The sequence below is a fragment of the Paramacrobiotus metropolitanus genome, unplaced genomic scaffold, assembly GCF_019649055.1.
Source record: "Paramacrobiotus metropolitanus isolate TYO unplaced genomic scaffold, Prichtersi_v1.0 Parri_scaffold0000169, whole genome shotgun sequence".
NCBI classification, from domain to species: Eukaryota; Metazoa; Tardigrada; class Eutardigrada; order Parachela; family Macrobiotidae; genus Paramacrobiotus; species Paramacrobiotus metropolitanus.
Window position 1 is genome coordinate 62,848 of NW_026570389.1, and position 22,405 is coordinate 85,252.

General features: G+C 48.5%; 3 protein-coding genes across 3 annotated transcripts; all 3 read right to left on the reverse strand.

Moving 5' to 3' along the window:
* Positions 1–686: 686 nt before the first annotated feature.
* LOC129600283 (uncharacterized) lies at positions 687–12,532 on the reverse strand. The gene is made up of 12 exons (XM_055498760.1): positions 12,145–12,532; positions 7,039–7,364; positions 6,659–6,797; positions 5,162–5,215; positions 4,643–4,807; positions 4,095–4,286; positions 3,787–3,990; positions 3,189–3,440; positions 2,610–3,074; positions 2,105–2,302; positions 1,618–2,038; positions 687–1,560 (listed from the first exon to the last, which is right to left on the reverse strand). Exons 1-12 carry the CDS (start codon positions 12,221–12,223, stop codon positions 897–899), a joined length of 3,159 nt encoding a protein of 1,052 aa, XP_055354735.1. The 5' UTR covers positions 12,224–12,532; the 3' UTR covers positions 687–896.
* A 1,489-nt stretch (positions 12,533–14,021) lies between these two features.
* LOC129600280 (uncharacterized) lies at positions 14,022–15,194 on the reverse strand. Its single transcript, XM_055498757.1, has 3 exons — positions 15,036–15,194; positions 14,594–14,972; positions 14,022–14,423 (listed from the first exon to the last, which is right to left on the reverse strand). The coding sequence occupies exons 1-3, from the start codon at positions 15,084–15,086 to the stop codon at positions 14,377–14,379; spliced, it is 477 nt and encodes a 158-aa protein (XP_055354732.1). The 5' UTR covers positions 15,087–15,194; the 3' UTR covers positions 14,022–14,376.
* Positions 15,195–15,794: 600 nt separating this feature from the next.
* LOC129600285 (atrial natriuretic peptide receptor 1-like) lies at positions 15,795–20,429 on the reverse strand. The gene is made up of 18 exons (XM_055498761.1): positions 20,165–20,429; positions 20,048–20,089; positions 19,657–19,681; positions 19,291–19,604; positions 19,188–19,231; positions 19,065–19,103; positions 18,805–18,882; positions 18,606–18,743; positions 18,132–18,356; positions 17,935–18,073; positions 17,798–17,879; positions 17,487–17,706; positions 17,253–17,429; positions 16,938–17,199; positions 16,607–16,877; positions 16,212–16,431; positions 15,968–16,152; positions 15,795–15,900 (listed from the first exon to the last, which is right to left on the reverse strand). Exons 1-18 carry the CDS (start codon positions 20,394–20,396, stop codon positions 15,795–15,797), a joined length of 2,799 nt encoding a protein of 932 aa, XP_055354736.1. The 5' UTR covers positions 20,397–20,429.
* Between the last annotated feature and the right edge of the window lie 1,976 nt (positions 20,430–22,405).

Here is a 22,405-nt window from a genome sequence, read left to right on the forward strand (position 1 = left end):
GTGGACGGAACTTTGGGGTTCCTCCTCCGTCGGCCCGCACTGCACCATCTGGCAGATGGATATCGCCAAAAGGATCGTGTACCGCATCGTTTCGTGTGACGGTGCAGAGCTGACGAAACGACAGCTGGCAAAGCTGGAGGATCCTAAGCCGGTTCAGTACCGCGCTGGATACTGGAATCTGGAGGTGGGCAAGCAAATGATGGGGAAAATTGCTGGGTTAGGTCGGTCAATGATAATGGCGAATATGGACAAAGTGGATCTGTTGCCGGATTATTTCATTGCGGGCCTTAATGTTAAGCCACAAAAGATAGCTCCTGCAGCTGCCGAGATACTGGAAGTGGATGGGGAATGGCCGGGCCCTGCTGATGACACGATCAACGATCCCGATGTGCCACCACCACCATCTACAGGCTCGGGGCAGTTGCAGGTTGTTCTGAGGTCCCGTCGTCGTTAGAGCACAACTGCTGGAATCGGACGTGTAACCGCCGTTTTACTCCACGTCAAGGGTCGCTATCGGTTAGCGCGGGTCGCTATCGGTTAGCGCAAGTGTTTTTTTGTAATTTCGTTAGTATTTCGGCAAAAACCAGACGCGCCTCGATTTTGTACTTTGTCCTTTGCGGTTCGTCCTTTTGTGTTTGTTTGTCCGTGTATTCCTCGCACCTTCTTTCGGTGCACTGTTTTATCGGATACCACTTGGCTTTACTCGTTCCAATTAAAACACAACAGCGACATGAAACATCGTGCATAAAAATTTGTACACCGATAAAAAAAGCTGAAGATATTAGTATCGATTTAAACACCACAAAAAAAGACTATGCTGCAGTAAACTACGTGAGCGGAAAGGCCGGGTCACCAAGGCAGCGGCGCGGAATGGGCGGCGGGGTACTGCGGCGCGGTCACTTGTGGATGGCGGCGGAGACGTCGTCGTAGAGCTCCTCCGGGAGGTAGTCCTTCAGCGCGCCCCGCAGCGTCGTGTCGGCGTACTCGCCGGTCAGCCCCGCCTCCAGCGGGTTCCCGTAGCCGCCGTGCACCCGCGCCGTCTCCAGGTACTCGTAGTGGTTCTCCGGCACGCCCGCGCCGCCCGGCTTCTTGGGCTGCGCGTAGATGACCTCGGTGGCGGTGCGGCCGCCGTCCACCACCACCGTCTTACGGCACTCGATGGGCGAGCTGATCACCAGCTTGGGCACGCGCGGCCGCTCGCGGTTGGGCGCCTCCTCCAGGCTGAAAGCCCGCAGCGTCCCCGTGTACAGCTTCTTGAGACTGGCCTTGCCCAGGGTGGATTTGAGGTAGGTGGCGCTGTCGCGGTTGGTCGTCTCCGAGGAGGCCGCCTCGCTGACCGCCGATCCGCCGGAGAGGGACGTCTGCGGGGTGAGGGTGTCGTAGGTCTCCGAGGTCTTGGGGCTGGGCGAGCAGCAGCTGGTGGGGTTGGTCGACTGCAGGACGGCGATGGGCGAGGAGATCTGGCTGGCTTGGAGACGTCGCAGGGTGCCGTACGGGGACCCGCGTTTCTTCGTCGACGGCGGGGTTGACGCGCCGGACTGGCTCTTCCGACGGTACCGGCTGCAAAGCACGTTCATCAATCATTGAGTCGGTTGACCAGCAGAAATTCACACTTACAGTCCGCAGCAAATAAGTACGGCGACCAACAGCAGCAGCGCCAACGCCACGCCCAATCCGACGCCGATAGCCATGGCGTTCTCCGACGCCCCGATTCCCTTGGCGTCGGCGCCCGGCGTGACGCCCACGGCGGCCAGATCCCCGGGGAAGACGTGGCTGGCGTTGTCCGCGTCCACAGCCATCCCGTCATCCAGATGCAGCGGACTGTTGACCTCCACGGGGATCCGCGCGAACCCCGTCTCGCACACGGCGTCCACCGTCTCCCAGACGCCGCTGGCTTGGCACTGCACCACACTGCGGCCGACTAGCTTCGCGCCGGCGTCCGCGCAGCGATACTCCGCCTGGCTGCCGACGTGGGCGGTCCCGTTGAGCAGGACGACGAGTAAGTGGCTGCGCGCCACCGGTTCCCCGCACGACACATCTGCAACAAGTTCAACGATTGGAATTAATGCGCCGCCGTGTCTAATGCAAGATCAGTGTCACGTACAGTGGCAGCCGGCGTCCTGGCCACTCCACGTCCCGTCCGGCTGGCACAGCCGCTCCGCCGACCCGGTCAACAAGTGCCCCGGCGCGCACTCGTACTGCACGTGGTCGCCCACCTTCCAGCCGTTGACGCCCACTAGTTTGTCGGCCACTAACAGCGCCGAGGCTTCCGGCTGCGGAGGGTCACCGCAACCTTTCGCTCCTGTGCAAGTTAATTCATTTAATTTGGTCTGCGGACGGAGGATGATTTTTTTATTTTTCTGGATTAATTTTATTTTAACTCGCATAGGCCTAATTTATTAAAATATTAATTTGATTCACTGAATTTAATCTGATCAATTTATTTTAATAAAAATTTATTTAAATGGATGAGTTTAATTGCTGTAATTTTAATTTAATTTACAGACTGAATTTAATTTATATTTAATTTATTATGATAAATTCATCTGAATAACAATTTAATAAAACAGATGAATTTAACTAAATAAATTCAGTTTAAACTGACTGACCGTAAGCGCAAATCCAGTTGGCTTCCTGATCGCACCGATACTCCGCCCACGCCCAATTGCCGACGCCCTGGCCGCCCAGCGCCGCGCACCGCTCCTCCCCGGCCGCGACATCCGGCGCCGGGCGTCCCGGCGCCCAGTACGTGGACTCCACTGGCAGCGTCTTGTTCCGCACGCTAAACACCCACTTGTCGTCGTCTGCATTGCGGCGCGCGCCGATCCAGTAGCGGTCGTCGCTGGTGTGGAAGCGGTAGAGGTTGCTCAGGACGTTGGTGAGGAAGAGCGTCGTGTCGTAGTCCGGGTTGACGAGCAGCGCGCCGCCGTTGTCCTGGCAGGAGACGGCCGCGTTGGCCCAACTGGTGGCCGTGAAGCGCACCGTCTGCAAGCACTGCCGCTTGAAGCTGTGCAGGAAGCCGGCCGCCGTCGCCGGCGTCTGCAGTCCGCACACGTCCGGACTCGCCGGCATCTCTGTCCATTAATAAAAATTAAATTAAAATGAAATATTAATAAAAATAATTTTTATTAGAATAAAAAGGAAGATAATTAAACAAACTATAATAAAAATAAATAGAAGACATTTACCGTCGCTGGCGAGGATCTGGAGGTCACAGACGCCGAGGAACTTGTCGGCACTGCCCACCGCCGACAGCGTGACGTAGCGGCCGACGGTGGGCGTGTCCAGGTAGAAGATGCCCGAGCCGGGCGCCACGTCCTTCTGCAGGTTGCGGCGAAAGGTCAGCGACAGCGGACTACCGCTGGAGCTGACGCCGGCCTTGGCCGGCTGCTCGTCCGACCGGTTGCTGATGCTGATCAGCACGTTGCGGTGGAATTGGTCTGCCGAATCACAAGTATCGGTCAACCCACGGTCACTTCACAACCACCATAACCTTGCATTTTCATTTATTTACTAATTGAAATTAGTTCATCGAATTAATTGCCAAAGTTAATCACAATTAATTGCATTTTAATTGTAATATAAATGTGTAAAATTAACAGAGATCGTTATTGTGAAAATTCATAAAAGTTAACTAAGTACGTGAATTATAGGTTAAACTGATAAATATAAATTCTCTAAACTGCGTGAAATTAAATAAACTAAAATCGTGTAAAATTAAATACAAAATACATAGATGAAAAAGTTAATTAATCATGTGGTCATTGTCAAGGGAAGACCGCTTACAGAAGAGCCGCTCCTTGTCGAGAAGGACGGAGACGGCGTGGATGTTATAGGGCTTCAAAAGGTCAATCTGCAGCCAGGACGTGCGCTCGCGGCGCGTCCAGGCGCAGGAGGTGGCGTCGTTGTCGACGGCCTGCCAGGCCGGGTAGTTGTACTGGCTGAACAGGGACGACTGCTTCGCCAGCTTAAACTGCGCCACGTTCGTCACTGCAATGCAATTAAGTTAAACTAAATTAAATTAAATTAAATTAAATTAAATTAAGGGAATGATTAATTAACGTTTAACGAGAAGTGCTGCTTGCGGGCCTCACCGCAGACGGGCTCCTGCGTGTCCCAGGTGCCGTTGATCAAGCAGGTGCGGTGGAAGTTGGCGTCGGTGGGGATGCGCTGGAAACCCGCGTTGCACTCGTAGACGGCCACGGTGCCGGGCGGGAAGGGCCACTCCACCTGCGACAGCTTCACGATGCCGTTCGCCGGCGCCCCCGGGTGCTGACACGCCACGCCTTACAAATAATACAAATTATTAATAAAAAAAATCAATAATAATCAGCAAAAATAATAAAAACATAAAAAAATAATCGAGTCATTTAAAATTAATAACAATATAATTAAACATAAATCACATTATCAATTAAAACAGAGTAATTATGTACAATTAATTTAGTTAATTTATTTCGGTAGACAGTGATGCCGTTTATGCCGTAAACGTGACCAGAGAGATTCTTTATTCAGTTAAAACAGTCTACGCTCAGATGGTTACAAGGACGATAAATCGAGGAGAAAAAATGAGCGTAATGTTTTTTGCTGGTGGCAAGAGCCTTTACACAATCCGGCCATTTGACTGATTAATTTGACTGACCTTCCTGGGAAAAGACTTGGACCTCGCAGAGGCGCAATGAGGCGTACGTGTGCCGCTTGATCAGCACCTGCCGACCGGTAACGTTCCCGGCACAGCTAAACAACATCACGTTCTGCTTATTAGTGGAAATCGACGAAGCCGGCTCTTTCTTGCTGGCCGCATCCGCTGCAACAAAATAAATACACAATAAAAAAAATAATTCAAAACAGCATAATAAATATCGAATAAATAAATACGTACTAAATACGTCAATAATGGATTGATAAAACATTTATAATAAAAACTAGGTAAATATGTACACAGTAACTACATAAATACTCAAGAAATACTAGGTAAATAAATACATAATAAACCCTAGATAAATAAATGCTGGATAAATAAAATAACGATAATTAAAAATGAGAGTAGGCAATTGACTGCACCGGCGTTTTTCTTCCCGTCTCACCTTCTTCGTCGGTGGCGGGCGCCGGGGTCACGGAGGCCAGGACGCAGGCCGTCTTCTCCTCCAGATTATTCCGCCGGCGCCGGCGTCGGCCGCTCCGCCGACAACGGCCACTTCCAGGTCGCTGAGATCTGCCGCCGCAACACACAACACATTAGCGCATCGAGCGCCGTCGTGCTGGTCACTTTCCATATAGATAACGGACGCATCGAGGGCCACTTGTGCATACGCCGCAATCACGCACTTCCCAGTCGACACAACGCGCGTCCTTACGCGACGCCACTATAACGTCAACGCTGTTCTTCCCTCTTAGCGCAGAACGCGCTTTTCCCTCACTTCCGCTCTGTTTAGCTGCATCTCACAATCAGCGCGACCGGCAATAATTTGTTTGTTGTATTTGTTCTTCGAAGAAGTGAGTGAGTGACCCGGTCTGTTCACGCTCTTCACTAATTTGCTCATATACTTTTCTCCATTGCCACTTTTACGAGGTCAACTGTTGGCTAAAAGCCCACTTAATATGAATTAAAAAGCACTTGCAAAAATAATCATAAAACGGTAATTTGGCGTGTTCATTCGGTGGAAATTAGGCGCTGTGGCGTGTGTATATGTAGACCGGCTTGAATAGCTGGCAATAAATTGTAGTTAAAACTGGCGCGGTAATTACAGCGTTTACAGTGATGGAGTTGTGACAGGCATTAGCGTAAATTACAGTGCCAGCAGCCTCAATGTCACTGTCTGTCGCAACGCGGCGGACATCACTGGCAAAATCATCAGCGGCCAATTAAACGCTACCGCTGTTTCGTCGGGAAGAAATGCTCTTCAACGACGACCGGAAGGATCCGATTTCATCTTGCGTTCGTCAGAGCCGCAACTATTTTCGAAACCTTGGCCGGCGCGCGGCCAAATGACTGTTAAGGCAAGTTCACCGCTGAGTACTTCCGGGATTCACTTTCACAACCATCTCCAAGACTCTGACTAACGCAGCGGACGCCGATTAATCTTCCACCGAGAAAAAAAACGCTCATTAATTTTTAATTTTAATTTATTTCTTTATATTATTTTCTGAATTTATTTTCTGAAATTCATTTTCCTGGTTGCAATAAAATAAGAAAGCATTGCTTTTAGGTTATTTCTTTATATTATTCTATTTTTTATTTTGTTGACTGCCGAAAAAATAATAAAAGCGGCGTGCGTCTTGCGCAATGAAGAGTTAATGCGTTTCTCGACGAGAGCTCCACTATCGGACCCTGGAGACGCCGGCACCGCGTCCACCTAATTGAGAATGCACTCTGCATGTGCACTGTTGATTCAAGACGCTCTCAGCGATGATCTAACCGTCAGCGATGCCGATTGCACAATCCCAATAACGATCCGCACGGCGAGCCGGTCTACGTCTGTGGAGTGCATGGGAAATGCACTAATTACCGAAACGCCGGCCCGGCCGTTCTCATAACCTTACCGGCTGACAGCCCACTCGTCCACACAGTTATGTTTGCCCGGCAACAACAGCATTATGCGCCGGATGACCCACATGTTTGGCTAATTATTATGAAGATTAAATTAGATAGAAGTACCTGTGGATGTGTCAGTGTAGAGCTTGACGGCCACGACGGGGTAGTCCCGCGCCAGCTGCACGCTCCACACAGGCTGGCTCTCCGTTAAAGTGCTTGAGCAATAAATCCGCGTCCCGTCCACCGCCAAATACGCCGCCGCCTGTTCGTTCATTACAAATCAATTAAAAAATTACTAGACATTAATAAAAAAATTAAACAAAAAAAATTCCTGCAAATTAGCAAGAAATTAAATAAAAAAAACTGTAATGAAAATTAATCAAGAAACAATTAAACAGAAAATTACTGCAATTGAAATATATTAAGAAAAAATTAGATAAAAATAAATGCGAACATAAAATTAAATAAAAAAATCCCGGAGTGACCGGAAGTGGTGTCCGTACCTCGTAGGCCTGTTTGGGGCCGGTGGCGCGGTTGAGCGGCGCGGTGAACTCGGTGGCGTTGGAGGTCTGTTTGGCGGGCTGGCGGATGGCGATGTTGATGGCGCAGGCGGGGCGCTGGCCCAGCCAGCGCCCGCTCCGACACTGCCGCTCCGCGGCGCCGAACAACTCGTAGCCCGGCAGGCAGACGTAGCGGGCCAGCGGGGCCTCACCGGCGTCCGACAGGCTGATGAAGGCGTTGGGCGGGGGCAGCAGCGGCGGGCAGGCGGCGCTCCGGACGGCCGCCGCCCCGGCCACGCACAGGGACCATCCTCCCAATCCCGCCCAAACTGTGGACAAAAATACCGTTAGCATTCCGAAAATGCCTGCAAAAATATTTCGATTAATTCTATGATTTTATATTTTTATTTCCTTAATTTTCTTCCCAACCGGCATTTTATTAAGACTAAACCGGGAAATAATTTCTAATTAACCGGCATTTTGAAAAAATTAAAATCTCGAAATAATTGCCGATTAATTTTTACAATTTATTTTATAATTTCATTTTTCTTTGACTTCATAACCGGCATTTGGCATTTGGAAAACGATGTGAATAAATTCTGACTGATTTTTACGAGTATGTTTCCGCTTTTATTTTTTGATTTTGTAATTGTATTTTTTTAACTTGGCAACCGGCATTTTGAAAACGACATGAACCATGAAATAATTCGGTATTTTTCCAACCGCCAGCGTAGTTAGTGGTTGGTCAGACGCAGTGTTGCCGAATTTGTCCAAGTGTTTTTCTCATTGAACACCTGAGAAGCAACTGACACAGCATAAAAGCCCGTCACGCACCGCAACACAGCAGCCTCTCGAGAAACGGTGTGATTGGTAAGAATTATTTAGGGAATGATTACTACACACTCGTGTAGTGCCTCATCAGCAGCGCCGACCAATTCACGTCGACGCAATATGCATCTGACATTAATAAAGAACAACCTCAGCAGAAGCATAACGCGGTCAGCGCACGTAATTCTTGCTGATTGTCTCGCGAGATCTCGCGCGAACCGGGTTAAGATGCGCAGCCCCGCGCTCTTTATTCTCCCGAAAAATCGTATCAATGCGGCGTTGTGCAAATAATCGATTAACACCGGTTGCGGCTAATCGCTGCGCAATTGTCTCAAAGCGCCGGTTGCGGTAAAATCGCAGTAATCATAATTGTGCCAGCGAGAGCGTTAATAGCCGGCGTTTTTATGACGGCGCTGATCACCGCATCCCACTGCGAAACACCTCGTAAATGGCTTAACAGAACACAGCGGGCAGTCACGCACAGAAAGGATACAACAAGCGGCAATATCTGTACGTGTAATTATTAATCCGCTCTGATTTCCAACCCACAAAAAAATAAACCGCTCTTCTTTTTCTTTGTTCGAAAACCGATGGGCCAATAAATATTTGAATGCCGGCTCCAAAGTGCGCCGTGCCCGGCGAGCATGGCCTACTTCATTATTTATTTAAATTTGATTTTTATTTGAGAATCACGGAGCTGTTTATTTCGCGAATCAACCGGCGTTTCCTGTCCAGATGCAGCTGGCGCCCCGCGGCGGTCATTTCACGACACCGGCATTTTTATACTTACTTTTGAATATTTATTTTCGAAGCGTAGAATAGAAATTTTGTATTTTTTAATTTATAAATAAACGACAGCAAAATGCAAATTTAAATAAACAAAAATATTAAAACGAAGGAAAAATATAAGGAAAAAAATTAGAATTCCCTGCGCGATTTGTGCTGAAACGGTGAAGACGGTTAGGTAAGACAAGTGGGGATGCTCGACGTTAAGTGGGCATTTCTTAAATGGTAATCCGATCAGAAAGTTTGATTGTGCAAATAAATAGGTCAGGCGCATTTATTAGCGGGGTGGCCCGTACTTGAGCGATCGCAGCATCGCCGCATCGCATCGCAGCGGCGCGGATGATATTGATTTTTGCAAATCAAATAAAACGATAAGAAGCGCAGAGTGGCGTAACCGTATCTATGTCAAGCGATCAAGCAGCCAAGCAATATGCTCCGCATTTCATATTTCGCCCGGCATAACGCACTTGGACTGCAGTTGCGTTGTACAAACAGTGTTTCTTACGGTTTTCCCATTTGCATTTGACCAAAACAAAATTCTTAAAAAATTGCAGCAGTTCTTAAAGAATTGCTATAAAAAAATTCTTAACAAATTCTTAAAAATCGTAGCCTTAACAAATTTTTAAAGAAAACGTAGAAATCCTTAAAAACTTGCAGCTGAAAAATTCTCAAAAAATGCTGCCTTAATAAAACTCTTGGAAACTGTTGGAATTCTTAAAAAATTTTAATTAAAACGGTAAAAACGGTTGTTTGTTCTTACAAAATTCTTAAAAAAATGTTGTTTTAACAAAATTTTTCAGAAATTGTTGAAAATTCTTAAACAAACATATCAAAAAATTCTAAAAAAATTGCCGTCCACAGAAAAATTTAGAAAAAATGTTGGGTAAGTTAGAAAAACGGAAAAAATAAACCGGTTGGTGGATAGGGGATTAATTGACGTGGGGGTATTAATAGCGGGTAATCAGCGACCTGGCGGACACGTCAAAAATCACAGCAACGCCAAACTCAAGGTAAACCGGGGCTACTGACATTGGGGAGCTGCGACGACGCCAGCGCTGCTGCTTATTTTATTAGTTATGGTCCCGGCTGTGATTACTGATTAGGCAGGATGTGTTTGTCTGTGCTGCAAGTGCGGTAATTTTGTCGCATCGCGGACATAATGCTCTGTATAAATATCCGCTGGATTGAACTTCTCAGCGCGCAACCGATCATCTCATTCCGCGGATGGAGACGTGACCACTGTCACGGCGCAGCTGATTAATCGCCACAGCACCGGAAATTCAACATATGACGACACGCTTCGCCATACATGGACAAATATATTTTTCCAAAAATATCTATTGCGGATTTTACACATTTTATTGACGCAACAAATCCGCAACAAAGCGATTATGTATGAATTATTATTCGGAATAAAAACGCCGGTGATGCGCTAATTAACACAACCGACTTCTTTCAAATCATCGTTCGCGTGCGGATGAAAAGAAACGCCGAATAAGATCGACGGATACGAACAAAAAGCGCATAACCGCTGCGCTGATTTTTGCCATTCTTGCCAAATTAACCTGCATTTTCTCTGCCGGCAATCCGAATCAGAATAGTGTCGTTTTTTGTCCGTTCTCATAACATAATTATGGATGCAGTGGCGCGCGCACAACCGATATTACGCATAACGAATACCGTAATTGCCGGCCCGACAACGATCGCACCGGAAACACGCGCTATTCTTCCGCGACATGCTCGTCCAGCTAATTCACTTAGCAGGAAAGAAAAATCTACAAACCGATCGATATTACAGAGTATATAGCCTACAAACAGTCTTCCCATTAACGGCTGTCAGTGTATCCATTTTGACCGGTTCGATGACACGCCATGCGGAACAGTGGAACGACTCCCGAGAATTAAATCGCCAAAAATCGACACTTGCCGCAAGACGTTCACCGAATTGTCTCGCACTTCCTGGCGCTTTCTTCCAGCGCAAGGAGCACTGCGCCGGCCATTCACCGGCCACCAAACACATTTCTTAGCAAATAATTGCTCGACAACGGATTGTTGCGATTTCCTGGCCCACTTATTCCACAATTCAGTTTACGCAGAACAAACGCCGCAAAAATGCAATCCATTTCCCAAAAATGTTCTCTGACGAATGTGTAAAGAAATGCAAACACAAATACTGGAAAGAAAAGGGAAAAAATGGCAAAATATTAATTTCAGTAAAATCGGCAAAAATATTTTCAACAAATTGCAGAAACTGCACCACGCGAAAATTTGTTAAAGCGTGCGTCTGATAATTCTGAGCACCTGCAGAAATTATTCGCTTATGAATTTATAAGACAGTCCAAGCCAAAAAAAAATGTTCAAAATATCAGTTTCCGTAATTTAAAAAATGGCAACTTAATTTCAGTAAATAAAAAAATTGGCAAACATATTCATTTCAATAAATTCCAGAAGCTTTACCAAGCACAGAAATTTAATAAAACGTGTATTTCGGAATTCTGAGGCTTGGCCAAAGTGATAAATACAAAACTGACACGAAGCCATAAAAAGCAAGTTAAATGCGTGAATAAAAAGCAAATTGCATGATTTGATGGCGCATTACACGAACAAGCATCCGATTACTAATTCCTCATTTTTTTCCGCCGCATGTTTTTGCTGATGCGCTGCGAAAAGTTGACAGGTAAGTGGAAAATAAAACCGTCATCGTAAACAACAACAACAAATTTGTAATGAGACGCAGCGCGCTCGGACAAATTCGCACTGAAAGAGAGAGACAGAGAGAGAGCGACATAAAAAAGAATAATCTCTGCCAGTGCAGATTTGCAGCAGCGCTGCGTGTGTGGTTCAAAGGCCATCAGCAGCGATGCCATCGCGGCTAATCAGCGGCATGTATCGGCATTCTCGTCCTTCCTTATTAAATTTCCATAATAATCGAGTAGCGTCGTTAAAAACTGCCAACCAACCAGTTGGAAACAAAAACCGCGACACGACGATTAAAAAACCTGATTGACAGTTGTTAAAGCAGCATGGCGCAATATCCGTACTCGCTGTTCAGCTGCGTGACAGCGGATGAGCGGATCACCGGGAAAGCAGCGCACGCGCCGCGTTGATGATGCGGGCAGTGCTAGCGCGGACAGTTTACAACCGGTTACAATCACAATTGTCCAACTGCCCAAACTAGATCACACAGCACAATTGAACTCTCGCTTCTCACAACATAAACATGCGCAGCATTTTCCCGCGCGCGGATCACCAAACATCCGCGTTATTAAACCACCCAACGAGCGCCGCTATGTGAGCGCGCCCAGCGAATTCTGAAATTCCTCGGTCGGTGTGATAACGCAGTTCCTGTTCTTTTCGTACAGGGAACCAACGACCAGTCGCGCAATTTATCAAATAATTTTTAACAAAATTAAAATAGTTTTGGACCCAATAAAAATCGAATAGATAAGCTAGACTTGATAAAATAGGGAAAACGCGATAAACGCTGGAGCTTACCCGCGCAGATCAGGGCAATAATCCTGGTGTTCAGATGAGAGGCAATTAAATTATCCGCAATCCCTTTATACGTGCGCATCCTGACAGATAATCAGCGCTGGAAATCCCCCGGGAATGGGCATCATGGAGAGACGAAATCCGCCGGATTGCATGGGCAAAATATGAGAAGAATATCTGTTAGAAAACGCCAGCTGTTTGCGCTTTTCAGTGCCTGTTCATGTTGTGCAGGAGGATTATTACGGCGTTGAATGAGTGACGGAATGAAGGCACTCGTCTGGGCAGAATATTATCATCAACCGGCGAGCGCACTCGCATCGGGAACGAAAGCACAGCGAACAGACAGAATCTGTATCACGTCAATGAGTATGCAGTTAAACTGGCACAGACAGACCGCTGATCGATTCCACTGGCACTGTTGCGCGCTGTACGAGTGGTCAGTACGTACGGCTGCTGCATGCGGCGGTGAATGAGTGGGCGGGCGTAAAGCCGCACTCAACTGAACTGACCAGTGGAAAGCGGATCAGCCACGCTGCTGTACATACATACGATGAAGATGCGCTGAAATAGCCGGTGCAGGCCGGATGCGGCGTACGAGTGGAGGTCAGTTAAGGCCTTGTACGACGCTAACGCTTCACGCTTAACAATCGTTTACGTGATGTAATCTGGTTGTTTGACAGCAATTAATCACCGGTTGTAGAAAATCAGATTGCGGAGCATCACTTGCCGACAATGAGGCGTCGTCGCTTATTGCCAGCCAGTTTCTAACTTTCTACAGTTAAACAGCAGTGCGAAACGGTTAGCTACAAGCTACAAAACGCCGGCGTTTGAATGGAGCGACAAGAGGCGTGAGCTTGAGTCAACAACGCGATGGACGCCGGCATAATAGCCGCCACTGTTGTCAAGCTGCTCAAGTGGTCAGCCACTGTGCGACGATGACTGAGCACGCACCAGCTGAGTGGTTACGGCGCGGAGAAATTTAAAAAAACGTGAAAAATTACCCGCTCGTCCATCGTTTTTACCAACAAGCGAATTTTAAATCACTGTTAAATATAACGGAATAACAAATCAGCCGATCGAATAAAAATCGCCAGCTTAATAACCGATGCGAAAAAAATAGTTTCGATGATTCATAACGATGAAAAGGTCGGTTGCTTTGCAGCCAAGCGAGCACTGCCACTGACCACAGCGAAATCCGGCTCCGGTGTAGATGCGTCGCGGTAGTTGGCGTGGAAACCTGTCATCGGGGTTGTTTTAAGCGGCGAGTAATCCCCGCGATTACGAGACCACTTCGCCGGATTACCAGGTACTACGCGGCTCGGACTTATTTGTTCACGATCCATCTTCGTTTCTTACCAATAAAATGTTGTTGTACAAACATCATCATTCGTTGGTGACCGGTAGTAGCCGGTTTTGGTGTACATTAATTGCTGCTGTTACTGTGTAGCCGTTATTTTCTGCAGCTGTGTAATTACTTCCTTCAAGTGCTGTAATTATGGGATTTAATAGCGAGGTGTGCGTTACAATTATGCTCACTGCACATGCAATATGAGTAGCGCATGCAAAAAAGCCAGCCTACAGCGTTTTGCCTTAGTATTGATTATGACTAGTGACAGTGAGATGCTGATTGCAGCTTGTGAGCTTTTTTGTCCGTTTGACGCATACGCGGCATTAGAGCAGTGCATGATTAGATTGCCGGTGAAATTTGCGTGGCTAATAATTCCCTGCATTCAACCTAGATTCGGCAGTCTCTTTCTGCTCTCACCCGGTAATAACGCGGCTACTCGAGCGGCATGGACAATGGAAAGCGGATTAAGTGCGCCGAGGTACCACGCAGCCATCGTGACAAGATGCATAGCGATCGGAGTTATACGTTACGCCGCGTGGAGAACTATTACAACATCCACACAATACCGCGCGCGCATTAACAGCTGTTGAATGCGCCGTGATCTCTCGGCTTGTCTGTTGACGCGCCGTTATTGCTGCTTCACGGTTCCGTGTTCAACAAGTTTATGCAGAATTTCCCGGGTTACAGAAATATAAGAAAAATAACGATAAAAGCACTTGCCCCTTTTTTTAATCCCTTCGTGGCGGCAGGAAATTGTTCCCCATGGTAAAACGGTGACCTTTTACATAAACTTAAATAAGAATATTAACAATCAAAATCTGAGAGCAACCACACAGGAAACGAGCCGCCACAGCCGTTGTGAATCGCAGCGGAAGGGCGCTTGCAGACTAATCGTCGATCATGTTGTTGACTAGGATCTGGCAGTTGATTGCGCCTGCAGTTAATTAACCGGCTTATTTCAAAACGGCAGGCGTAACTCGACAACTTGTTGTTTATTTTTTTATATTGCATTTTATTACTTATTATTTTTATTTTCTGTTTAATTTTATTCATCTATTTATGTTTAATTATTTATTCGTTTATTTGTTTTGTTTGTTTACATACCGGTAGGCTCGGGCGCCGGCGTGACACAGGCGTATCTGACGAGCAGCGCCTTGCCCGTGCAGCCCTGATCCGGGGACGGATCCTGCGCCGTGAACGTGCACTGCGCCGCGCCGTCCTTGCACGTCTTCTGCAGCTGGGTCAGCGCGTAGGCGTACAGACAGTATGTTGGTGCTGTTTCGGGCAGCCAGTACGAGGCGCTGAGCAGTTGGATCTCCTGCTGCACCATCTCCGTCTTGGACGCGCTGGCTTTCTGCTTAGCGCCCGGACACCCGCCGGACACCGGCACCGGCACTTTCGGACACTTTATCGTGTGCGACCGACCGTCCGGAATCAGCGCTGTTGTCACGGGACCGCTTGCCTTCTCTGCGTCCGCAACTGCCTGCTCCCAAGAATTTCATCAAGAACACGCGGATATCATCGGCTCAGAATTTGCGCTACGTACCGAGCATCCGAGGAAACACGCAACGATCAGCAATAGTCCGGACAGTCCCATCTTGGCCGTTAATGTTTTTACGCTGGATTTTCTATAATTTTTGTGTAGACGCCAGTAATAACTAGAGCGCCGGTTAAGACCGAATCAAGTAAGCAGAGACAACTGACAAGTAGTGCGCCGCAGTTCCCGGACGCCGACTGAATTAGACTTGCCGGTTTTGCTGCAGGCGCATTTCTTCTAAATGAAAATTATTATCAAATTAATGCATTTTCACAGCTGCTCGGAAACAGTAACACCCGCTAGCGGGTCTGCTGAATTGATTCTGGTTTCTCGCATTCACACGATTTCACGTTTTCAGCCGTGTCATTAATTGTTACATGATTACCAGTTTTTATTGCTCACTGTACAATTAAGCGGTAAAATTAAGCAGCAGCATGACAGTCTGACTAATCATTACTTCGGCAATTCGGCTAAAATGAGCATTTGCAACGCAATGTATAAACGTTTAAGTATATTCTGAATCCGGCAGTGCAGCAAAAGGCGTAATGTTTCTCCCGTCAGGTGTCGGTTAACCAGAAGGTCTCCACCAGCCCTTTTCCCTGGAAAAGGTCATGTCATATATACGACTGGATTATAAGCAGGTAGAGTTATCAATAAAAATGCGCACTTTGACTTGGATGACGCCGCGTGGCTGCAGATTAAACTGGGCGGGGCCACCGGCTTTGCCCAATAGTTCTTTGCTGTCCCGGCTGACTTGGATCCGCGAGGCTACAGATATCTAACATGAACAAATCTTCTCGCAAAACTGAGCTCCAAAGCATTACCTTCGCCGTGGCTCTCCATGCGGCTGGCCGTATTCATCGTATCCCCGAATCTGTAACAATATATGCGAAAAACTGAATTACATCGGTGGCAGAAGGGAAAAATCAAAGGTCACTGACAAGCAGTAACGCGGCATGCGCAGCCCGACGAAACCGGCGGCGATGGGCCCGCTGTGCATCCCGATGCGGATAGGCAGGTACACCCGCAGATTCTCGGCGGAGCAGTGCCGCAGAATGTGCCCACTCATCGCCGCGATCTCCCTTACGTGCGCGTCGCCGTTGCGTACCGGCACGCCGCTAGCCACCTGTTGACAGGCGCACTGTGTATTGTCAATGCTGGGAAAGGTCACTGATCTCAGCTTACGACGTAGCCGTCTTTGATGGTCTCCACTTTGTAGACGTCGAAGCCGGCGATCTGCTGGTCGAGGAAGGTGTACAGCTCGTTGAGGAAGATGCAGACTTCCGTGGGCGTGCAGCGGTAACACAGCCCGTCGAAGCCGACCATGCTGCTGAAGAACAGCGTCACCGCGTCGAACACTTCCGCCGCGGCGATGCGGCCTTCGCGAAGCTCCGCCACGAACGACCTACAATCAGCCGCACAAGAATTTTTTTTATTTTTTGCTTATTTTTTCCATTTTAATTTTATTTTTTTTATTTTATTTTATCATGTTATTTTATTGTTATAATATTTTATTTTATTATTTTGTGTTGTTATTTTATTTTATTATTTTATTAGTATATTTTATTATTTTTATTAACCGGGGAATGATTTCGCTAAGGAGCTCGTCGACCCGGCGCCGCTCCATCAACAGCTCCAGACCCCGGCGCGCCACCACGTCCTCCAGGTGTTCCGCGTGGCGCTGCAGTCGCTCCCGCAGTGTCCCGACGATGGTGTCGCGCGGCTGGAAGCCCTTCAACTGCTCCAGCACCGCCTTGATGCTCGGCCGCTCCAGGGCGTTGGGACACACGCAGGCGTGGATGACGTCCCGGATAATCCACGACAGCATCTTGTTGTCCAGCTTGATCAGCTCTGTAAAAACAGTAACTTTGTTAACCGGTACATAAAAAGAACGCTGGAAATGCGGCGCACCGATGTCGGCAATCTCGCCGAACTCGGTGGTCTTGGCGCCTAGGACCTCGGCGATGACCTTTCCCAGGCAGAAGATGTCGTCCGGCTTGGAGAAGTGGTTGAGCGCCTTGCTCTTGGTCAGGTTCTTGGTCAGCCGGAAGACGATGGCGCCGGAGCCGGCGCCGGCCAGTTTGGCCGTGAACCGGCTGTCCAGGATGATGCTGGCGCTGGATAAACTACCGTGCGCTTCCATACTGCTCGTTACATGGATATATCTCACTCCCTAAACAATTCCCTATAGTAACATTAATTCACCGGTATTTTTTTTCAGTTTACCAAAATGATGTTAAAGACGATGTGCATCCGCACGGCATCATCCGCCAACAGCACCGCGTTCTGCTGCATCACATCCCGCAGCGTCCCGCGGCCGCCTTCCCACACCAGGTGCAGGGTGTGGTGGTGCAGGGAGACGCCGATAAAGTGGGCTAAATTGTCGTTTTTCATTTCCCGCAGCTGCAAACGCACTAACGCTAAAAGGTCACTGATTTATTACACGCGTTAGGAGTGTACTTGTTTGAGCGGCTTAAGCAGAGCGCCGTTAACAGCCGGCATTTCGGTGACGTCGACGCTCTCGCAGCGCACCAGCACCTTATCGTGGCCGTACGTGGCCAGGACGAAGCGCTCGTCGCTGTCGCAGCTGGTTAGCGCCTTTTCGCCGATGATGTGCAGCGCGGTGCTGTCCAGACGCCACCAGTCTTCACCGTCGCGATCGCCAGCTTTATTGCGTTTTCTGTAAAGTGCGTATATTTATTTTTTATATTTTTTTAAATCCATTTTAACTCCAATTATTTTTTTATATTTTTTTTAATTATTCGGCGTACATTATGGCGAGAACAACAGCCACTATGATCAGGCAGCCGGCAACGCCTCCACACACCGACCCAGCGATTAACGGCAGCAAGTCTACCAATAAACATTCATTTTCGCTGACACAAAACGGTTAAGGAACAATTGTTACCGCTCTTCACGGAGCAGCCGCCTTGGCGGTAGCCACAGCGCGGCTCATTCCGCGGGGGCGTGGCCGACCCCGGCCATTGGTCGGCCAGGGCGGAGACGACGCTGAGATTGCGCGTTATGGCGTCATAAATCCATGCCGGCTGGAAAGGTCACGCACATGTTTAGCCTGACTTGATGGGTCAAGATAATGCTCCGCACCTGAAACTTGCGGGTGGTGGTGTTGAGTTTGGAGAAGATGGTGTTGGACAGGCGCATCCCGTTGGCGCCGATGAAGACCTTGCGGATGGTGCTGGGGAATTCCCGGTTGACGACGGCCGCGCGGAACTCAGCGTTGGTCAGGCGGTCCAGCGGGACGCCGCTCTCGTTTAAGACTTGCGCCACGGAGAAGATCATTTCCGGGATGGTCAGTGTGTGCTCACTGTACTGCACACATAATCACATTTACATTAATTAAAATTTAAATACATATAATGCAGGAAAACGTTATTGAAATATATGTACATATACTGTATGTACAGAGTAGCTTCAAAATTAAAACATATATGCACTAAAATACATTCATTGAACAAGAAAATGTACATTAAATTCAACAATAAAATAAGCATTAAAAAAATATGCGTCAACAAGTCAAAATGTAAAAGTGTTGCCTCGATCAGCAAAGGTCTCGCCTACGTTTTCGTCCGGCGTGAAGGGATGCGCGTAGCTGCGGTTGGCCAGCTCCTCCGTTTCGTCGATGAGTCCGGCGACGGAACGGTAGTTGGGGATTTCAAAGGTCAACACGATCATGCGCTGGTACGCTTGGAAGATGATCTGCAGAGAAAAACGACGCGTGACCTTTAGGCATCGTGTGTGCCGCCAAGCGGATGGTTACTTGATCGTCCGGTTGACCTTTATCCACCACCAGCGGAATATGCCCGACCCCCTCCAGCGTCAGGACGTACAGGTAGATCTGGGCAAAAACATATGACCAAAAAATAAAATTAACAGTCACAAAATAAAAAAAATTAAATAGATACAGCAAAAAAATAAAAAATAGTGAAATAAAAAAGAAAATAAATATAAAAAAGAAAAAATTAAACCCTGAGCACCAGCGGCAATGAATGTAGAAGAAATGTGTGTGGGCGGACTTACGTATTCGCTGTTGACCATATCCAGGCGACTGGCTGTCAACTGTCAACAATGCGTCAACGTCCATGAATGGCGATTGTGTTTTAGCACGCAGTCATGCATTAATCAATCATCTCGACACCCTACCATAATCTGGCGGATCTGGTCGGCAGTGGTTAGGAGGATGATTACTGCAACGCGCACCTTATAATTAAACAGAAACCAGCACGTGACCTTTTGCGTAACGTACCGCGACTCTGCAGTTGCGCGCGCCGCAGCCGCGGCGCGTAATTGCTGTCCTTCACTGAATCGAAGCGTTCCACGTAGACCTGGTAGCCTTCACTAGCTACCAGGTATTTCGGGAAGTGGTTGCAATGGGAGTCGTAGAAACCAGCTACGGCGGCGTTCTGCGACAGGTTGTCGCATAACAGCGTGATGCTGCGCCAGTCGTAGCGCTGTAATAATGATTTGGTGGCCAGTGTGTGGCCGCCACTGCCGCGGCAGCTGAAGGAAAGGAAGGTCGGGAAGCGCTGCCGGCTAATGAAGGTCGGATCCCACACCGTGCTACAGAGGAAATTTCCAGTTTGAGGATTTTTTCTGCAGGAGAAACGCTTACCTGCTGATGACGGGGATGTTCATTTCTGCAAAACAATTTCTTCTTTTAATGCCAATAAAAACAAACAATATGAACAATATACATAAAAAAATTAATAAAGAAGTAAAAATAAAATTAAGTGTAAGAAACAAAAATGAAACAACAAAACGCTAAAATTAAGTCAAAATTAGTAGAATATAAAATAAAAGGGAGAACAAATTATTTTTCACATAACAACATTAGAAAACAAAATTGCAATTAATAAAAAAATGATTTAATAAAATGAGCGCAGCAAAACACAGAAATTAAAGCGAACTACTGAAATAAAATTAAAACAAAGTAAAACAGTTTGCGCTACAATAAAATATAACAAAGTTAACCGCGACGTGTTACTCTATTATATTACCCATACCTCGCGCAAAATCAGCCAGCGGAATGACTTCGAAATTGCAACCTGTCGGAAGAGCAAAATTTATAATATCCGGCGCGAATTAAATATATATTAATACAACGGCATGAGCGCGTGTACCGGAAGTGAAGATGATGGACATGCCGGTCGTGTTGGCGACGATGCTGTGCAGTCTGCCGACGGTGTCCTGCATGGCGGCGGCCGAGTCGGCGCAGAAGAGCAGGTTGGGCTCGTAGACGGGCTGCATCCGCACCAGCTGGAAGGTGGCCGGGTACATGCGCTGGGCGTGGCGAAAGGCCACGTCGTAGTAGGGCATCAGCGCCGGATACCCGTACATCGGGTTCTCGCCCATAATCACCGTTATAAAGGTGATCGTTTGACCGGAAGTCACCCGGCAACCGATGACCAGTAGCACCAACACGTTCTTCGCCAGCCGGGACATTTCTACAATTTTCCTTTGCAGCGAAAACTGTGTACGGGAAGTTGGCAATAATCGCGTGCAGCGAACAGGACAGGATGCGGAAAGATCCGCCTAGCACAGCAGCAACGCCTGAGTGGCCAGCAATCCGGTAGCGGAAAGATTTAGCCTGCACGAGCGCCGCTGACAGGGCTTTTCCTCTGCACGCCGCGCTACACACGCTTAATTATTCACCGCACAAACAAGCACGCTGGTAATCTTCCCCCGTCACTGCCGCTTTCTCGCAAATGAATGGCGTATGATTAGCGACGCAGTGTGCCGCAATATGCTGAGCGCTGTGTCTCTCCGCACCGCGTGTATTGTTATGTTTTGTTTGCTGAGCGGAGCGGAGCGTATTAGTCTAATGTGTTGTTCGTGGAAAGCGGCAGCCCGGAATAGTGCGTCAGCGGTATTGTCGAAGGATTGCCGTACGTCCGGCCGACGGAATTATTCATGTCCGGGCTCTGCACAACACGTACGTTGACGCCGTCAAACCGGCTGCTTTTGCGCTTTCCGCTGCCGGCAAAGGTCACGCTTTGGCTGCACCATATTTAATGCAATAAACCTGTGTTTACAGTGTGACAGCGCATGTGCACAACGCAGTGACCTTTAAATTAACCGGAATTTGTCATTTGGCGAACAGATGTCTCTGGCTTGGCTTGGTCATGCTGTATTTTGCACATAGTTAAACAAGGATACATAAGAACAAACTTGAGAGCAAATTATATCGTTGCAGTATGCATTAATCAGCATTATGTACGTACAGCTAATACAGGCCGCCTTGCATCATGTGATCACGTATATATGCAGTTATGCGTGAAATACAAATACCTCATGATTATAATCATGAGGCATTTGTATGGTTTCTTTCGAATAATAATTAATATGGTATTATTATCCGTCGTATTCATTTCCTTCTTCAGCTAGACAAGAACATGACGCTGTCACATGGCAGCCAAATACAGTACTACTGCAGCGGCGCCGCGAAATGGACGTAAGCCGACTGGGGAAACCACACGGGGCGGCGGACATCGGTGCGCAGCCAGCAGTCGACCCGCGCCAATCGGGGCTTGGCCTCCTGCTTTATGCGGATGGTCAGTGTGCTGGCGCAGATGGGATCGGCAGCGCCGGGCGCCGAGACGTTGAAGGTGACGGTGCCGTTGAGGAGGCCGGGGACGTCGCCCAGCAGCGAAGGACAGGGCGCCGCCACGACATACCCGTCGTACCTCCAGATGAAGTGCGACGCGGGCGGCGTCCGGCTGCAGTTGACGCGCCCGCTGCACGTCATGGAGAAGCTCCAGCGCGGCGTGGTCACGTTGCGCAGGGGCGGGACGAAGACGTCCTGGGCGCGCAGCTTCAGCGGCAGCGGCTGTAAGTGGTAGGTCCGCAGGAGGCAAAGGTCATCGTCGTCGGGTCCGCAGGGCAGGAAACACTGCACCGGCCCGCCGGAGTCGCGGCCGACATCGAAAATGAAGAGAATGCTGGCGTTGTGTACGGTCTTCTGCCGGTAGGAGTGACCTTTGTCGGAGACCGGCACGTCGCCGCCGTGGATGGTGGCGTTGTGGTGACGCCAAACGATTGCTGCGCCGCTGCGAACGAGGCCGCCTCGCAGAAAACCATGGCCCAGTCTCCCTCTGGGACACTGACCGTATTGGGCCGTGGCGGTACCGTCGGCTCGGTGGTGGTGACGGGTGTGGTGCCCTCGAGGGCGGACAGGTCGATAACGTTGTCCGTCATCCAGACTTCGGCCTGGCCCACGTGCAATGCTGCAAGCCGACGCTCTACTGCAAGGGAGGACAATGCATGGAATTAATTAAGTAGTCGAGCGAAAGGTCATGCCAGGTGCTCACGGGGATTCCGGCCGCCGAATGGGCAGCCGTTGACGATGCATCCCGGGGCACTGA

Bases quoted from the DNA above. Each gene is read 5' to 3' on its own strand.
- LOC129600283 (XM_055498760.1), bottom strand. From the start codon at position 12,223: ATGCGCACGTATAAAGGGATTGCGGATAATTTAATTGCCTCTCATCTG. The intron at 5,216-6,658 runs GTACTTCTATCT...TTGCGGCGGCAG, and splicing joins CTACACTGACACATCCACAG to ATCTCAGCGACCTGGAAGTG. The intron at 3,075-3,188 runs GTAAATGTCTTC...ATTAATGGACAG, and splicing joins CCAGATCCTCGCCAGCGACG to AGATGCCGGCGAGTCCGGAC.
- LOC129600280 (XM_055498757.1), bottom strand. From the start codon at position 15,086: ATGGGACTGTCCGGACTATTGCTGATCGTTGCGTGTTTCCTCGGATGC. The intron at 14,973-15,035 runs GTACGTAGCGCA...TCTTGGGAGCAG, and splicing joins CGTGTTTCCTCGGATGCTCG to GCAGTTGCGGACGCAGAGAA. The intron at 14,424-14,593 runs GTATGTAAACAA...AATTAACTGCAG, and splicing joins GCCGGCGCCCGAGCCTACCG to GCGCAATCAACTGCCAGATC.
- LOC129600285 (XM_055498761.1), bottom strand. From the start codon at position 20,396: ATGGGCGAGAACCCGATGTACGGGTATCCGGCGCTGATGCCCTACTAC. The intron at 19,232-19,290 runs GTACGTTACGCA...TGCGCGTTGCAG, and splicing joins CGCGCAACTGCAGAGTCGCG to TAATCATCCTCCTAACCACT. The intron at 16,432-16,606 runs GTTAATAAAAAT...GGCTGATTGTAG, and splicing joins CTTAGCGAAATCATTCCCCG to GTCGTTCGTGGCGGAGCTTC.